This window comes from Kryptolebias marmoratus, linkage group LG14 (genome assembly GCF_001649575.2).
Source record: "Kryptolebias marmoratus isolate JLee-2015 linkage group LG14, ASM164957v2, whole genome shotgun sequence".
Taxonomy (NCBI): domain Eukaryota; kingdom Metazoa; phylum Chordata; class Actinopteri; order Cyprinodontiformes; family Rivulidae; genus Kryptolebias; species Kryptolebias marmoratus.
Window position 1 is genome coordinate 15,957,475 of NC_051443.1, and position 16,414 is coordinate 15,973,888.

A 16,414-nucleotide genomic window follows, 5' to 3' on the forward strand; every position below is an offset into this window, starting at 1 on the left:
TTTAACAGTATAGATTCAAATACATTCAATTCCTTTTATGGTAATAAGCTGGGATCTTGAGACGTGCAACAGATAACCGTCTTTATACGTCTTTTTTACAGTTGCTTTTGACAGCGTGAGCTTAGAAGCCCACAATCCCCTTCCCGAAAAGGGATTGGAACTCAGCACAGGCCAGATATCTCACTTTAAATGCTCCTTTAAATAAGACAATTAGGGACAAAACGCAGCATTATTCTGCTGGAAAGCCGTTTACTGTAGAGTTACAAGCTCAGTTTTTGTTCACACAAAGTGCCACTGGAGTAAAATGATACTTCAGTTTTAACACAATTAAATAAAAACATAGCCTATTTCTAATGTTTTGCTTTAATTGCAGGACTTCAAGTACTTAGGGTCGATGTCCAGGAAGACAGGGGCTGTGGTAAAGAGGTGAAGAAGAGTCCAGGCAGGATGGAGAAAGGTTTCAGGAGTGATTTGTGATAAAAGGGTGGCAGCAAAGGTCAAAGGAAAAGGTTTACAAGACAGCGGTGAGAGCAGCTATGTTGTATGGTTAGGAGACAAAAAGACGAGACAGAACTGGAAGGGACAGAACTGAAGATGTTGAGGTTCTCCTTGGGAGGGACGAGGATGGACAGGATTAGGAATGAGGTCATCAGAGGTCCAGCACAGGTTGAAGGACTGGGAGATAAAGTTAGAGAGGCCAGACTGAGATGGTTTGGACATGTGCAGAGGAGGGACAGTGGGGATATTGGTAGAAGGATGATAGAGATGCAGCTGCCAGGAAAAAGACAAAGAGAAGGTTTATGGGTGCAGTTAGAGAGGACATGGAGGGAGTTGGAGTGAGGACAGAGGACACAGAAGACAAATGGACGAGGATGACTCGCCGTGGCGACCCCTGAAAAGGAAGCAGATGAAAGAAAAAGAAGATTCAAACCAACAAACATAATATATAAACAGGCAAAGTCTGAGTTTTTGTCTGTTTGTAGCTGTCCGGGGTTCTGAAATGAAAAACCTCATCTTCCACTGATGAGAAACAGGAAACAATATGTTTTATATCTTGTGTTGTAAATTTGTTCACAGACGAGGCTGCCCCCTGGTGGTTTGTTGAAGATACTGCTGAAAGTTTGCTTCCTCTTTACAGCTCGTTATGAATCTTAAAAACATTTGATTATATGAAATATTCAGCTCAATCAAAGAAAAGTCTGACTTGTGTTAAATGCAGAATAAACAATAAGAGATGCCATAAAACTAGGTAATTTCAGAGATTTTTGGATTTTTTTTTTATATTATTGTGGAAAAGTACCAACAAATTCATCTTCACTGCATGTCTACATCTTGTTTAACCTCCTTTTACATTTTAAATGACTTGGTTAATGCTACCTTTCTATATAAGGATTCGGTCAAGAGTAAAGAGTGAAGTTTTTATGACTGTAAACTGGCCTATAAATGTCATGTCTAATAAAAACAGAAAATAGTACATTTACTGGAGTGAATTTCTGTCCTGTAAGCTGCAACATAAATAGATAAGAAATTCTAAAATTAGCTCATGGGAAACATTTAAGACTAGAAATCAGAAGAAAAGGTTTGTAATAATCAGTTTACTTAGAATATAAGGAAACAAAATTATAATATTACAAAATTGCTTCTTTTTTTGGGTCACAATGTTTAAAACCTGGATCAACCAAGATTTTTTTTTTCTTACACAGCTTAACTCCACTGTCCTCTTATCACAAACAAAAACAATCTTTGTCAGTCAGTGTCTTTACATTATGGCACTACAATACGATCAACATATAAAAGATTTAAAACTAATTACTGACTAAAAACATTACAAAATGAAATGGTAAAAATAAATAAAAACTGGCGCTGTTAGAAGTTGTCCCTGCTGCGCAGACGGAGCTACGACCCCGCTCGGCCTGTCAGTGCAGGATGGTGATGCTGCGGTCCGTTACGGCGAACGCCGGCAGCAGCGGGTCGCTGAAGTGTTGCGTGACGGCGTACAGCACAGCGCAGGAGTCTGGCTCGTAAAACAGCAGCGTCTGACAGGGCCAGTCGACAAGGAGGCCGATCCTCTGGGGTCTCCTCACCACCTGCAGGGGCACCTTCTTTCCCGCGTGGCAGTACGAGTACTCGTCGTCGTAGCGGGACAGCGCCCAGGACTGGGCGTTGTAGCCCAGTCGGGCCTCGTTCCCGGAACCTTTGCGCTCCAGGGAGGCGTAGCAGACCCCGACCTTGAAGGCGCCGCTCTGACCCACGTCCACCACCCAGCTGTGGGTGCCGGAGGACACGGGCAGGGAGCCCAGAGCGTTGGGCCAAGAGTCAAAGCGGGATGGGTCGTAGGGCGGAGAGTGACGGGGCTTCTTTTGGAGGAAGGTCAAAGTTCGTAGGTCGTCGGAGAGGGAGAGGAGGGGGCTCACTGTGCGCTCGTCAAACTTCAGGAGAGGGGATCCGTACGCTGTGTGGGGAGAAGGAAACATTTTCCTTTTGTTTGGCATCCACACTCCCACACAAACACTAATTAAAGTTTTCAAAGTCACTTAATGTGTCTCCTAGTATTTAAACTAACCTACAAACACAGGAAGTAATGGGTTTTCAGGTTTTATTTATGATTCTATAATGATGCTTTTGAATGATAAAACTTTTCCCTATTTTCTTTTAATTTTAAAGACAAAAAAACAGTGCAGTTGATATTTAGCAAAAAAGGGTTCTGGCTCAAAGTAAATTGATCTTAACCAAGAAGAAATATATGATTATGGATATAAAAACAACAACAATTAGATATTTGATAGATGTTTAATAATCTCAACTGAACTTTAGTTTAACATGTTCAATTCCAAACTTCCCCAGCTCTTTATTTTACCCAAACCATCAGTGTGTCTAATAATCTTCTGTATGAGTTTAAGTTTTTAGCACCAAAAAAAAAAATCTACAAACCGTTAGGGCCGAGCAGCAGCGCAGTTGCCCACAGACCCCTCAGCAGCTTGCTGTCGGCACAGGCTGGGTTCAGGTTGAGCTGCTCCGTGTCGCAGGGCTCCCCGACCCCCTCGGCCTCCTCCACCCTGACACAAACACACACGCACAGGTATGAAATATGACGCCTCCCTCTCCTGACGGAGGAAAAAAAAATGCATATAGAGTTAAAAAAGGTACCTTTCAGCAATCTCTTGGACACTAGTCTGCAATAAAAGCAGGAAGAAGGTAATTAATCAGGAACTGACACAGTAATTATCAGGTTATTAAAGTACGATAAATGCCCGCGGCCTCTCACCACCAGCTGGGCGTCTGCTGTGTGCGTCAGCGTGTGCACCAGGCGGGCGCGCGTCTGCGACAGACTGGTCAGAGCCTGGCCCCAGTGGGCCCTCTGGGTGAGGAGGCACTGCTCCACGCGCTCCTGCTCCCTCTGCACCTCCTCCAGGGCGCGCTGCTCCTCCCTTTCCAGGGCTTCCCGCGTGGCGCTGACCTGAGCCAGCACCTGCTCCCTCGCCCTGCTCGCCGCCGCCTGTCAGGAGACGCAGGAGAAAGGGTCCACGCCGGTGACAACGAGATCTCACAGCATCGCAAGTTTGACCACAGAGCTAACACTCTGTCCTTTCTCATCACAAGAAGATCTTAGTTTAAAACTGTGGTATGACATAGAGGGCGATATGCATCCCTTTAAAGCACATTAGATCTTTAATTCTTTACTTTTTGCTTGATTTGGTAAAAATGTTTTGAGTTACTTTTCTAATACTGTAATTCTGCTGCGTTATGATGGTACACTCTTGTTTCTTTCATTTAAAGAAAGGTTTACCTGGTTAAAAATCAGATGTATGGATGGAAAACAACGTTTCTTGTGATAAATAAAGTTACTCTGGTCGATGCAGTTCACCAATTTCAGTCAAAAGCAAAAGAGGGACCAAAAACAATATTGCACGAGCTGCAAAGAACTTTTTCTTGCTCTGAAGAAGATCATGAGGATCTGAAACGAGATTTAAAAGGTTTCTCTACTCAGCTCGCCACCAAGCTTCATTAGATTATAAATAAAGCTGTAAAGGTTTAGGGTCTGCTGAGAAAAGGCTTGACGTTTTAACACGGATGAGAATAAACAAAAAAACTGATGGAGTCCTAAATGTAAAAGAAGCACTCTTAAGTAACTGCTGCGAATAAAAAAAAACAACAACTTGGCTACATTTGGGTTTAGCCAAAGAAAACAGGGACAACGCATGAACTCTAAGAGGTCCTTAACGCAACAAGAAGGTCACAGATTCTCTGAGTGGGCTCAGACGATAAGTGGTTCCACTTTTTCATGCTGCTGAGTCCTTGTTCGGGAATTCGAGCATCTGAACTAAAACAAACATGTTTTCCTCACCTGTGAAAGTACACGATGAGCGGCTCCCTCTCATTGTAAATACGTTAAGAAATAAAAGTGCTCAGAGCTTTACTGCAGCGGGTGTTTTTATAATTTCAGCCGTGGTGGGGCATTTTAAATTCGTCTTGTTCCGCTGACATCATAGCAGTCTGTCTGTAAGGCTGTTCTGGGGCTCAGAAGTTGATATTTAAAGAAAAGTGTTCAAAATAAAAAGATGTTTGTTATCATATAACGGAGAAGGACTTTTGGTTGGCTTGAAGGAGGTTCAACAAATCCAAAAAGGAAAGCGGGCTCCGTTCCAGGCTGTGCTTAGCTTGGGTGTGGAGCTGATGACCTGAAGTTGGAGATATTTTTAGCAGTGGAAGGAAAACTTTGAGGATCTCCGGTCTATAACCATGGCAGGGGTTGCCAAGGTAGTCAGAAAAGCAGGAGGACACTCCCGGGGGAGGAGAAACCAGGAGTGGATGAAGGCTCTGGATGTTGTGGAGCTGTTGTGGTTAACATGTCCCCCAGGGTCACATGGAGAGCCGGGACAATGGCTACGGAGTGGCAGACCGTGATTACTGGAGGGTGTGTTCCAACTATTTGGGGATCACACTCCTCAGCCTCCAGGGGAGAGTTTACTCCAGGGTGTTGGAAGGTTTTGAGCGACTGTCGAACCTCGGGTTCAGGAGGAGCAGCGTGGTTTTCATTCCGGCTGTGGAACAGTGGACCAGATCATCACCCTTGCGGAGTTGCTAAGAGGATTGTGGGAGTTTGCTTTTCCAGTCTAGATGTGTTTTGTGGACTTGGAGATAACATGTTCCTCAAGGCGTTCTGTGGGGGGGGATTTCTGGTTCCTTTATTACCAAAGCCGGAGCTCTGTCCTCTTCCTCGGCACAAAGTCGAGCGCACTCTCGGTGCCAGGTTGGACTCCATCAGGGCTGCCCCTCGTCTCCGATCCCGTTCGTGGCGTTCGTGGACAGGTTCTTAAGGTGGAGTCAGGGTGGGGAGGGGGTGTCACAGTTCTGTTGGCGTCTTCGCGCCACGATCTTCAGTGAGCACCGGGGCGGTTTCGCAGCAGAGTGTGAAGCAGCTCCTCTAAGTCCGAGGCGATGGTTCTCAACCGGACAAAGGTGGAACGTCTTGTTCACCAGACTGGTAAGATGGAGCGTGAGATGGACCGACAAATCTGAGCTGAGCTGAGAGGCAAAGCTCACGGTTTACGCTACATTGTCCAAGGTTGACTGTTTATGACGGGAAAAATCTCTTTTATGTGCTTCAGATGCTAAAATGGCTAAAAAGACTGTTACAAAAATCATTTATCAATACTTAAACTGGTCTTTTCTTCGATGTTACATAAATTAAACTGGATTTCTATTATTGAAATTGCTGCAAATGAATTTTAGTTGTGTTTTGGCCCCCCAGATACCCACAGTATAAACATCAGATCACTTTGAAGCTTGTGAATCGGGCTTCTTTTGTTTCCCCTACCTGAGCCAGCATTTCTCACCTGAAGCTTTTGCTTTTTGGCTTCCAGAGTCTGCTCGATAAACTTATCAATCCTCAGAGCTTGCAGCTGCATTTTCTCACACACATCCACCAGCTGGTTCTGCAAGGGAAAGGAAAACACACACACACACTCTGTCTGAGTCTTGGGAATCTAGAAAAGCTCAGAGAACATCCTCAGCGAGTTCGACAACAAGAAAATCCTGTCCTTTAAAATACCAGGCAGACAAATCAGCAAGGAAAAACACAAGCAGTGGCACACCCAAGAAATAGGCTATTAACTTGAAAATTATTAACCGTTTCCATACATTTAAAAGCTAAGAGAATAAAAACACAGAAATCAGGATTTCTCAAAGAAAGTTCAAACCACCTGTGAGGAGAGCATGAAATGAAACTAATTATATAAGCGATAAAACATATATTTCCCCTCTGGATCTCATTATGACCCCTGTGGCCTAACACGCCCCAGTTTCCTGAGGTAAAAGGAGGTTTTTCTTTTGAACCCCGACTCACCCGGACGGCGGTGACCCTGCTGGCCAGCGGGGTCACGGTGTGTCCGCGGCAGGGCCCCGCCGTGGCGCAGCGGGAGCAGACGAGCTTCTGCTCGGTGCCGCAGAACCGGTCCAGCTCCGACTCGTGCTCCACGCAGACCTCGCTCTCCACGGAGAAGATCCCGGACTCGGTGTCGGTTTCGGCGGCGGCGGCGGTGGGTGAGGGTGAGGGTGAGGCGCAGCCGCTGCTTCCTCCTCCTCCTCCTCCTCGCCAGGTGCCCGCGGACACCGTGTCCCCCGCCGCCGTCATCCCGCCGGTCAGCGCCGAGAAAATGGGCTCCACTTCCCGGCTGTTTGAAGCCTCCTCGGCCGCCGGGCAGCAGGTTGACAGGTGGCACGTCGCGAGCTCCTCCTCGGCCATCATGGCTGCGGCAGGTGCACCGGAGCTGGGAGCTGCGCTCTCACAGGTGTGACACAGGTGAGCGGAACACGGAAGTGACACGACAGGTCAGAGCTGAAGGGAGACTGCTTTCCAGCCGGGTCTGCCCTCTTTTAAAAAAAAAAAAAATACGGTGATGCACATCCAGGGCAGGAGTTAGCAAGCAGAGGGCCCCTGCATGGGCTAGAAATAACCTTTGGGGCCCTTTGCTTGTTTTAATAACAATACTCATTATGTGCGCTTGAACTTAAAGGTTTGTAAGGTCTGAGGCACAAAAAATAACTGAATATGAGTTACCGTTTCCTTTTTAAATAAAGCCATAATAGTTGTTAAAATGTGCAGTTTTTCTGTGAATTCTTATGCTTTTAACATAATTTCTCCATCATGAAATGAGTGTTTTGGGCTTAATGTAAATCAAATTCATCAGGGGGGATTTTTTTCTGTAAAAATTGCGTTAGAAAACAGCAAATACTCCTTGCTTTTGTTTACAACTGAATTCGCCGATCAGGCTCATTTCCAGATGAAGCGCTCTCCACCGCTCGATTTCCTCCACCAGAATGACTCGGCTTCTGTCGACTCGTCCCCAAGGCTTTTAGACGCCGTTTCTTTTCATCAGAAGAAGAACTTTACCTTTTCTCTTTCCACCTGGCGTCTCTGATTCCATCATTCTCCCTCTGACTCTGCTTACATCCGGGGATTATTTTACCGACTCAAAACGGTCCGAAGTGAACTCATCAGTGTTTGAATATAAACAAACAACTCGGAATTGTTGGCAATAAAACGTGACTTAGCTGATTTTTATGTGGTAGACCTTTGGTGGTGAATGATACATATTCAGCAGTTATTTTTTTATAGTACATGATACAAATATACAAAAAATACAAATCAAAAACATTGAAAACTTGCATATTTTGACAGCTGTTATGGCTTTAATGGAGTTCACTTAAAAGTCATGAAGACCAGTTAAAAAATATCCAAAATTTAAGAAACAAAATCTGCAGTTTTTTTTTCTCATATCAGTGTGTCTTCATGTGTCTTTAAATTAAGATTTCAACATGTGTGTTTGTTTACCTACAGAAAGAGTCAAAATGACTGAAAATGGGTCAACAGTGGTGACAGCCATGTATTTTAGACCGACCAGTTTTTTTTATATTGTTCCATATTTACACTCAGATTGGTTGAGTAAAGTATGCAGACAGGATTTAAAAGTTGTCTTTCTCGTTTAGCAGCAGACTCACTCTCCTATTTCCACCTAAACGTCGTCTCAGAGATTCTACGGTTGTTTAAGTTCACCATATTTGTTTACCTACGCAGATGAAGGCCATCCTAATGAAGGTCATTCACGTGACTCAAGCTTCCACGTGCTTTTTGGCAGATTCTTTGTTTACATTGAGTGCGTACCTGCATTTCAGAATTGCATATCTGGAAAGCTTCGGGAGGAAACTCAGTTCAGGAACATTCCTCTGTTTGATTTTCTAGTTTGCAGTGAGCACCTTTAACCATTGCTGCACAAACGACAAGTGGATCTGGACTTTTGCTCTATTTTGACTCAATATAAAGCCTTTTGTAACAGAACTGGACATAAAATGAGTAAAAAGCTGCCAAAATCTAAGGAAAGTCTTCCAAGGACCTTCAGAAAACCTGAAAAGCCAGGCAAAGCCTCTTAAAGATACAAGAAAATATAATTCCTTGGAAGCACGGTCGACGACCATGAATTCCGTTATGCAGCCTTGATCAAATATTTGTTTTTTCTTTTGACATATTTTTCTGTTTTAATCTGGAAAGTTATCCACAATAGAGACCAATAACCAAACAGCACAAGACGTTTTTTTTTCCATACAGGGAGGATGGGTGTGATAAATACTTGGTTTCATCACGTAATGCCCAAGGATCAGTGATGCAGCCACTCCTCAAAGACAGCTCATTTGGAAATAGTGAATAACACCCAGTTTCTAGAAAAGCCCTGATTCTTGGATAACTTAAAAGAGGACCAAATGTATGAAGGATAGTCTGAGCAGCTCATTCTTAAAATACCTTTTTGACGACAACAAACTGGGCCAAAAGTAAAAGACTTTTTGTCATTTTGTTTTCAGACGAACCCCACAGAAGGGCCGACACACTTGCTACTCCTTTATGTCCGTAACTGGATAGGAGTGACTGACAGAGGAATGCCTTCCAGCTCAGACAAGGTGGGCTTCCACATTTCTCACTTTGAAATGAGAACATCAGACACATAGGGGTACCATTGTTATACCAACATACAAAAAACTGTGGTGTGATTGTGAAAACCAGCAAAACCTCAGACAAAGGTGTATTCACGTCAGGAAATGAACAAAGATAACTTCAGAATAGTTAGAATGTTAGAGTCACTTGATTGCAATGTTAGCCTTCTTCTACAGTTCATTTGACCATCACAATACCTGGTTGATTAGTAATTATCAGGTGTGGCTGTGTGAAGGTATTCTTCACTTGGTCATTTTGCGGACCAAAGTTGTGACAGTTGTTCCATTTTCAGCTGATGCAGTTCAATCGAGCCAAACCCTTTGAGCAACCAGCAAACCCCTCTCCCCCCATCCACACCCACCCTCGCCTGTGGTGGCACTGCACCAAGAACTACTGAAGTAAATAACTCAAAAACCTCAGAAGAAGACACTGAGCGCAACTTCCTCTTTTTGGAAAAGTTAACAAAAATGGCGCAGTGTCAATTATTTTTTTTGCAGTTTTAGGATTTCTGTATGGTCTGTGGTACATGTGCCAAGCAAACATTTTACCTCCTCTTCACTCCACGTCTGACCACAAGCCATTTCTCCCGCTAGTGGTAGAAACACGCGTTTCACATATGCATTTGAACCATGCCAGAGTTCACAGAGGATGCATTGTTGGTCCACATCAGAGTTCGATTGCACATTCACACCTCCCCAAACGAACCGGACTTTATAGGCCAACACACTGGAGTTAGATTAAAGTGAACTAAACAGGGCTGGTGTGAATGCACCCTGAGGCCAAGGTTCTCAACTGGTAAAAGGTGAAACGCTCCCTCTGGGTCAGGAGTGAATTTCAAGCACAGAAGTTCAAATATCTGAGGAGCTCCATCATACGACGGTAGCTCAGAGTAGAGACGATGCTCCTCCTCATCGAAAGGAGACAGCTGAGGTTGTTCATGAATCTGATTAGGATGCCTCGGACACCTCCCTTTGGAGTACCATGTTCCAATAAAATGAGACCCCAGGGCAGACCCAGAAAATGCTGGATGGATTATGTTTCCTATCCAGACTGGGAATGCCTTGGGGTCTGAATGACTGGATTTCCCTCCTAAAGCTGTTGCCTCTGTGACACGACTACTAATAAGTGGCAAAAAAAACAAAAATTAATGGAAGGATATCTTCAGATATATACAATTTAAATTGTTTAAAATTTGTGGAACACAAGAAGTGGACTCTTACAATCACCAGGTTTTGACATAATCCTAAATGTGTTTAGAGTAGCAGCTTGTGGGGAACCTCTTTCCCTGCCTTGTAAAATAAAAACAACTACTGGTAAAAGTTAATCAACTTAATAGTGAATAAAATTGGTATTTGACGTGATGTTTATTTTAGTTTTTTCAAAGTACGGTATAAAAGAACCGTAAATGTTGCTCAGTTCCGTCTTGAAGCCTAGTTTAGCAGAAGAGATTAACAGATCCCTCCCATCCAGTAGCATCGAGTCATCAAACATTTCGCGCGAAAATGGTTGGAAGCGATCACGAGAGTGTACTGACGTTATAGGCAAAATAGGTGGCCTTTAAAAAAATCTCGTATCCTATTGGATAATGCGACCAGACTCCTTGCAGTAAAACGCAATTTGATTGGTCAGTTGGAAAAGTGGCTCATTCCTTCCAGAGCCCCGCCCCCCCTTCCAACCGTAGCTCCTTCGGCTTTCGTGCTCCAGGCGGCCGTGTGTCACCGAGGCTGGGCTGCGGCCGGAGAGACCCGGAGATAGGGCCGGTTACTGAACGCTTAGCCCAGAAGTAGCATCGCGGCGGGGCTCGAGGGGCTGGCCCGGCGATTTCTTTCTTTCTTTTTTTTTCTTTTTTTTGGTTTTAATTTTTACACCAAGGACAGCTCGTAAGGTCGGGTCCCACGCCTCTCCGCGCCACCACCACCACCCGTCCTCCTGATGTCGGACTTTAAGCTCGGGATTGTGCGGCTCGGCCGTGTGGCCGGGAAGGTGAGCTGGATTCCTAGGGGCTGCCATGTGCGGCCGGGGAGGAGGAGGAGGAGGAGGGGTGGAAGTGGGCCCGCGGGGACCGCAACAACAAAAAAAATAATAATAAAGCAATCGAAGGAGCACGTTTAGCGGCTAAGTGTCGATGCTAGCCCGCTGCTGGCGCGGTGAAGCAGCCGCCGAGGGTGCGGGAAGTGGGTTAGTCCGGCCGTTTTGAGCGGATTAGAAAAGCCGGCCGCGTCGAGCCAGGCTGCTCCTCTCACGCTCCCTTCATTCGAGCTAACGCTGGGTAGCACGCAAGCTAGCTGGACAACGTCAGCGCACAGTGTGCGACACGGACGTGAAACGCTAATTATGCGCTAAATTATGATACATTTGCGCTCCCTCGGGTGTTCGACGCCGCTGTAGCTCGTGTGCCGGCCGTGTTTCGAGCGAGGGACACCGCTGGTTTAACTCCGCGGCGGCGCTGCTAGCTAGCAGCGTTAGCCGCGGTGTTTTGGATTCCACCGGAGCCACTGACAGCTCGGGATGAAATCATTGCCACGCTTTGGCAACTCCAACACAACGCGATACAGAGACACGCCGTCTGTTTTGTTTTTATTATTATTATTTTATTATTTCGCTTAATGTGAATGCTTCGCGCAGGTTGTGACGTTAAACGGAGGCTCCTGGTGTCACGAGACGGTCGGGATTAGCTGCTGTGACCAGTCTTGCATCCCCCCACCACACCACCACCTCCTGCTGGGTGACAGCAGAAACCCAGCAGGATTATTTAACCTTCTGCAGCTCCCAGACGTGACCTGTCATGGAGGGTTTGGACTCTTTCATTTTGTTAAACCCACACCTGATTGGTGCACGTGGTGGCTGGGTGTTTTTTTTTTTTTGGTCAGGTAGCTCATATCTGTTCTGCACCATCATGTGAACAAATGATGATGATTTGACCTGCAGCAAATAGCTTTCTGCAGATCAAATCAGGTGCATTGCGATTTTTTCTCTCCTACCCCCCAAAAAAAAGCAGGAGTTTGAACTGAGTGCCGCTTCGTTGTGGTGGCCTCTGCAAACATAGGCTGTGAGAAAGGTCACACGGTGCACAAAGAGGCTCACTGGATGTGGATCTATAACTGATTAACGTTAGGTTAGAAGTGAAGGTGGCCGCCGTAACCATAGACATCTGCGAGTCAACGGCTGTACAGATGTTCAGATTGAATCCCGCGTGGTGGTAGCTGAGAGTTGTTCGCAACTCTGAGCGTGACTTCAGTTTTGACCAAAACGTCCAGATCCAAGTCTAAAACTCTGGCGTGGAACGGCGGGCAATTATGCATTGCCTCAAGAAATGCTTTGCCTTTTTAATTTATAAATTGAAAACAAAATATCGTTCATGCAAGTGTGAGACAAGTTACAGGTTTTATTTATTATGTTGAATAACTTGTGCACAAACCTTTATTGCTCTGATTACTCACTCATACTGGTTTTAAAGAGTTTCCTTTTAGAGCAAGCTTTCATTTAAAGCTGTAAATGTTATCAATAAACTATATATTTTTTTAATTTAATTTTAGACAAAATACACTCTGATTGATGAGCAGGACATACCACTTGTGGAAAACTACGCCTTTGAGGTAAAACATTTATACGTTTTTCGCCTTATTTCTGACGTTCAGCGCCAGAGCCAAGAGGTCGAAACCGCTTCGTGTTTTTTTTTTTTTTTTGCTTTTTTTCAGGCGCGCATGGAGGTTGATGCCGACGGCAACGGGGCGAAGATCTTCGCTTATGCTTTCGACATCGGTAAAGGTCGCTGGGCAGGGAGGCCGCTGCACGAGCTGCTCTGGTGAGTAATTAGTGTTACACGACCACAAGCTAAACTCCTTTTTTCTGATGGGTAATGTGGGATTGTCTCGTGTGTCTGCATTGTTTTTTTTTTTCTTGACTTAAGTGGAAAAAAGGCCACGAGCTCAGCCAAAGTTGGGGAGGATGAATTCATGAGTATTTATGAAAGACAACAGTGACAGGAATCTGATTTCATCTATACGTTCAGCTGTGAGGGAGAACAGAACAAACCAAAAATGACCACAAATTTGACCAAAATCGGGGCTTTAATACAATTTTTATCAAAAAAAGTGACTGAAATGCTCAGTGACACACTCCCGTCTATATTATTTATTAAAAGTTTTAAATTTGAACGATGTTGGGTCACTTTAAAGAGCGTTGTCTGTTGCCGCTGCAGCGCAGAGTTGCTGCGTGTTTCGTTTTATTTGAGGGTCCGTGTCCTCGGGAGGTCCAAACAAACCAGTTTTTAGAACACCGGCTTCTTTCGTCTGTGAGCAGGGAGAAGCACAGAGGCGGCATCGCTCCCAGTTTTCAAGTTATCCACATCAACTCTGTGACGGTCGACAACCGGCTAGACAACCTTCGACTGGTGCCGGTGGGCTGGAGCCCCAAGCCAGAGGAGATTTCCAGCAAACAGAGGTAAGGCTGCGTGCGTACTCCGCTTCAAAACCGCAGCATTTAGTTTGCAGAAGGTCATCATTTGCTTCTTTTTTTCTTTCCAGAGAGCAGTCTCTGTACTGGCTGGCCATCCAGCAGGTCCCAGCTGACCCGGTGGAGGAGCAGTATCTGGAGCTGAGCCGCACGCGCTACTACAACGCTAACGGGGAGCTGGTGGAGGAAGAGGAGTGCTCCTGCACCTACTACGAGTGTCATTACCCGCCTTGTTCACTCATCGAGAGGAGGGTAAGCGCCAGAACGGCCGTCGCTGGCGGATGCTTCTCCGTTAAGCGAGAGCCCGAACTCATCTAATGTGCAAAAAAAAACAACCCGCTAATCCGCTGCCCTGTTTCCGCAGCTGCGGGAGTTCAACATCTGCGGCCGCTGCCAGGTGGCGCGTTACTGCGGCTCCCAGTGCCAGCAGAGGGACTGGCCCGCCCACAAGAAGCAGTGCCGCGAGCGCAAACGGGTGCTGGCCCTGGAGTCGGAGCCCGAGCGATGATCGTCAGCCCTCGTCTTCGACTGGGAGAGGAGGAGGAGGAGGAGGGTAAACGGGGAGAAAGGGTTAAATTCGTGGGAGGGAAGCGGGGTTAAAAAAAAACAACGGGGAAACGTGCTGACAAGAGACTTAACGACGGGACGATGATGATTGACTGACAGATCAGGGGGTGAGAACGTGGAGGAGGGGGAAGGAGATTAAAGCAAAGACATCTGCCACTTCCCAGGACTCGTGATTCTCCATAGCTTGCTTTTCATGCGGATGGCGAGAAGAGTGTTTTTCTTTTTGTTCCTTATTTTCTCTTCGAGGACGGAGAACCTCGAGCTCAACCTGCTGCTATGGTTTTTTTTTTTTTGTTGTTGTTGTCAGTTGGGAAGGAGTTGTCCCGTTGGTGGACCGGACGAGCTTCTTTGGACCACAGTTGAACAGACCGCTCTCGTCATCCACTTTCTTTTTTATTTTCCTCCTCTCCTTTTCCTTCCTTCCTCCGCCCTCCCCCGCCGCTGGGTGTCACAACGTCTGCTAACGGGGGACCTTGGGGCTACAGTACCTGCCAGTCAGCCGGTACAAATGGGACACGGACCTTTTCACTGTATCGCTCCCTCTCTGACCTCGCTGTGTTCACGGTCGCTGCCACCTTAGCCGCCTCCCCGTCTCGTCGCGTTCCTTCCACGCATCGGATCTCGCTGGAGATCACTACCAGTATTGAGTGCGTTTGTGTGAATGCCTGTGGGTGTATGTGTTCGTACTGCCAATATGTGCTGAAGGACGTTAAAATGGTCAACGTGGCTTATGGGTCAAGGTTAACGCACGTCTTCGCTCCCGAAGGGGCCATATTACCCATTTTTAAATGTCCTTTATTTAATCAGAAATTGGTGGTTTAAGAGATTTTCACTGTTCTATTATAAATTAGCTGCCAAATAAAGGCTTAATTTTTGTACTATACAACTTCTTTGATCGTATTTTTCAATGTGATTAGGCTCGAGTTGAATTCTCCCACACAAAGCTGCATCCGTCGTGTCTCCAAGCACCGCAGCTCTCCGGTTCGGATTCCAGAATCTGGTCTGGACGCCACTTTAAGCGAAGCACTGACGGCGGGAGGGAACGGCCGTGGCGTTCACGCTCTGGTGATGAGCTTGGCGCGGGAACCGTTGTAACCAAAGCACCTTCTGTAGCTGGACGCTCCTGCTGTGAGCTGGTTTGAATCCCTTCAGCCGGTTTAAATTTTCCTGCTTTTTTTTAACGTCACCCGTCTCGTCTCGTTCATTTTTTTTTTACAGGTTTATTGTCTATGCGCTGGTTGGGGAGGGGTGGTTTTTTTTTTTGTGTGTGTGTGTAAAAGTTTGCTCTAATGGTTTTTTTTTTTTTGAAGAAATTCTATCAATGGAGCTATATTTATTTAAAACATTTGATTGTGAAACATGTTCTTGGTGATATTTGAAGGTTAACATTATTAGAAGTGGTGTTGCAGGCGGAACAAGGCGGGGAGACGTACGAGTTGGAACATTTCTTCCCTGATGACTTGATTTTAGTTTTGGTTTTTTTGTACTTCCCTCATCCTGAATGAATCCTCCTCACTGTTGGCCTTCCAGTTTTCCAAGAAAACGCCGCACACCGTCATCGTCACTAAAATCTTCCATGTTACGGGATGTCTTCGGTGCGGATAACTTAAAATTCCCCACCACAAAAAAAAAAGAAGTTATTTTTGTTTTGGAAAGCGCTTCTGTCGACTTGCATTGTTTTTTTTTAAAGCTTTATTTCCTAAAACAACAACAACAACAACAAAATAAGTGACATTGTCAATACGACCCCCATCACCTGCCTTCTTCGTATTTCCTGCAGTGCACACACGATGTCCTCCCGTGTCTCGCACCCGTGCGCTCGGCGTGCTGTCCTCTGCGCCTGAACAGGTTTCAGCGCTGCACTAAAATCCCGTGTTGTTGTCATCGAAAGGGTTGCAGGGAGGGGCATCGTGTTTAGTTTTTAGTTTTTATCCCCCCCTTTTTTCGGGACAGAGTGTACAGATGTCTAAAGTTTTGTTTTCTAAGAGTATAAGCATTAATCACCTAGAATTAAAGAGCTACACTATGTGAATGGAAGTATATTTGGGGATTACTGACAGTTGCTTTTCCATTGTACAATGATAATAAAATGAAATAAACCTCATGTTGTTGCAGTCGGCTCGGTTTGGATGTAGCTGTTTTACTTTTTAACCGTGCGATAAGACAGATTTTCCACATCTACTGGTTAAATAAAGCACAATCCCAACTATTGGAGGATATTTGTTCAGCTCTTATTTTGTAGGAAGGCAGACAAAAGCTGTTTATTAAAATATTCCCTGTTAGGATTGTTTATTATTACCTAAAATATTGACTGTAAAAAGATTAACTTTTGTCCTAACAGGTTTATGAGCTGTTTAATGAGAACTAGGTTTCCAAAGGAAAGTATTTAAATTATTACGATGTTAT

The 16,414-nt window shown here is 45.3% G+C and overlaps 2 protein-coding genes across 3 annotated transcripts; one reads left to right on the forward strand and one right to left on the reverse strand.

Moving 5' to 3' along the window:
- Nucleotides 1-1,575: 1,575 nt before the first annotated feature.
- bspry (B-box and SPRY domain containing) lies at nt 1,576-6,863 on the reverse strand. Its single transcript, XM_017407557.3, has 6 exons — nt 6,347-6,863; nt 5,838-5,936; nt 3,266-3,496; nt 3,148-3,173; nt 2,932-3,056; nt 1,576-2,452 (listed from the first exon to the last, which is right to left on the reverse strand). The coding sequence occupies exons 1-6, from the start codon at nt 6,746-6,748 to the stop codon at nt 1,917-1,919; spliced, it is 1,419 nt and encodes a 472-aa protein (XP_017263046.1). The 5' UTR covers nt 6,749-6,863; the 3' UTR covers nt 1,576-1,916.
- Nucleotides 6,864-7,809: 946 nt separating this feature from the next.
- Nucleotides 7,810-16,128, forward strand: zmynd19 (zinc finger, MYND-type containing 19). 2 transcript variants are annotated; one of them, XM_025004089.2, is made up of 6 exons: nt 7,810-8,952; nt 12,523-12,582; nt 12,685-12,791; nt 13,289-13,429; nt 13,513-13,693; nt 13,806-16,128. In XM_025004089.2, the coding sequence occupies exons 1-6, from the start codon at nt 8,932-8,934 to the stop codon at nt 13,947-13,949; spliced, it is 654 nt and encodes a 217-aa protein (XP_024859857.1). In that variant the 5' UTR covers nt 7,810-8,931; the 3' UTR covers nt 13,950-16,128. The 2 variants fall into 2 exon arrangements, with proteins under 2 accessions (XP_024859857.1, XP_017262987.1); XM_017407498.3 differs by lacking the exon at nt 7,810-8,952 and adding an exon at nt 10,653-10,969.
- The last annotated feature ends 286 nt before the right edge of the window (nt 16,129-16,414 follow it).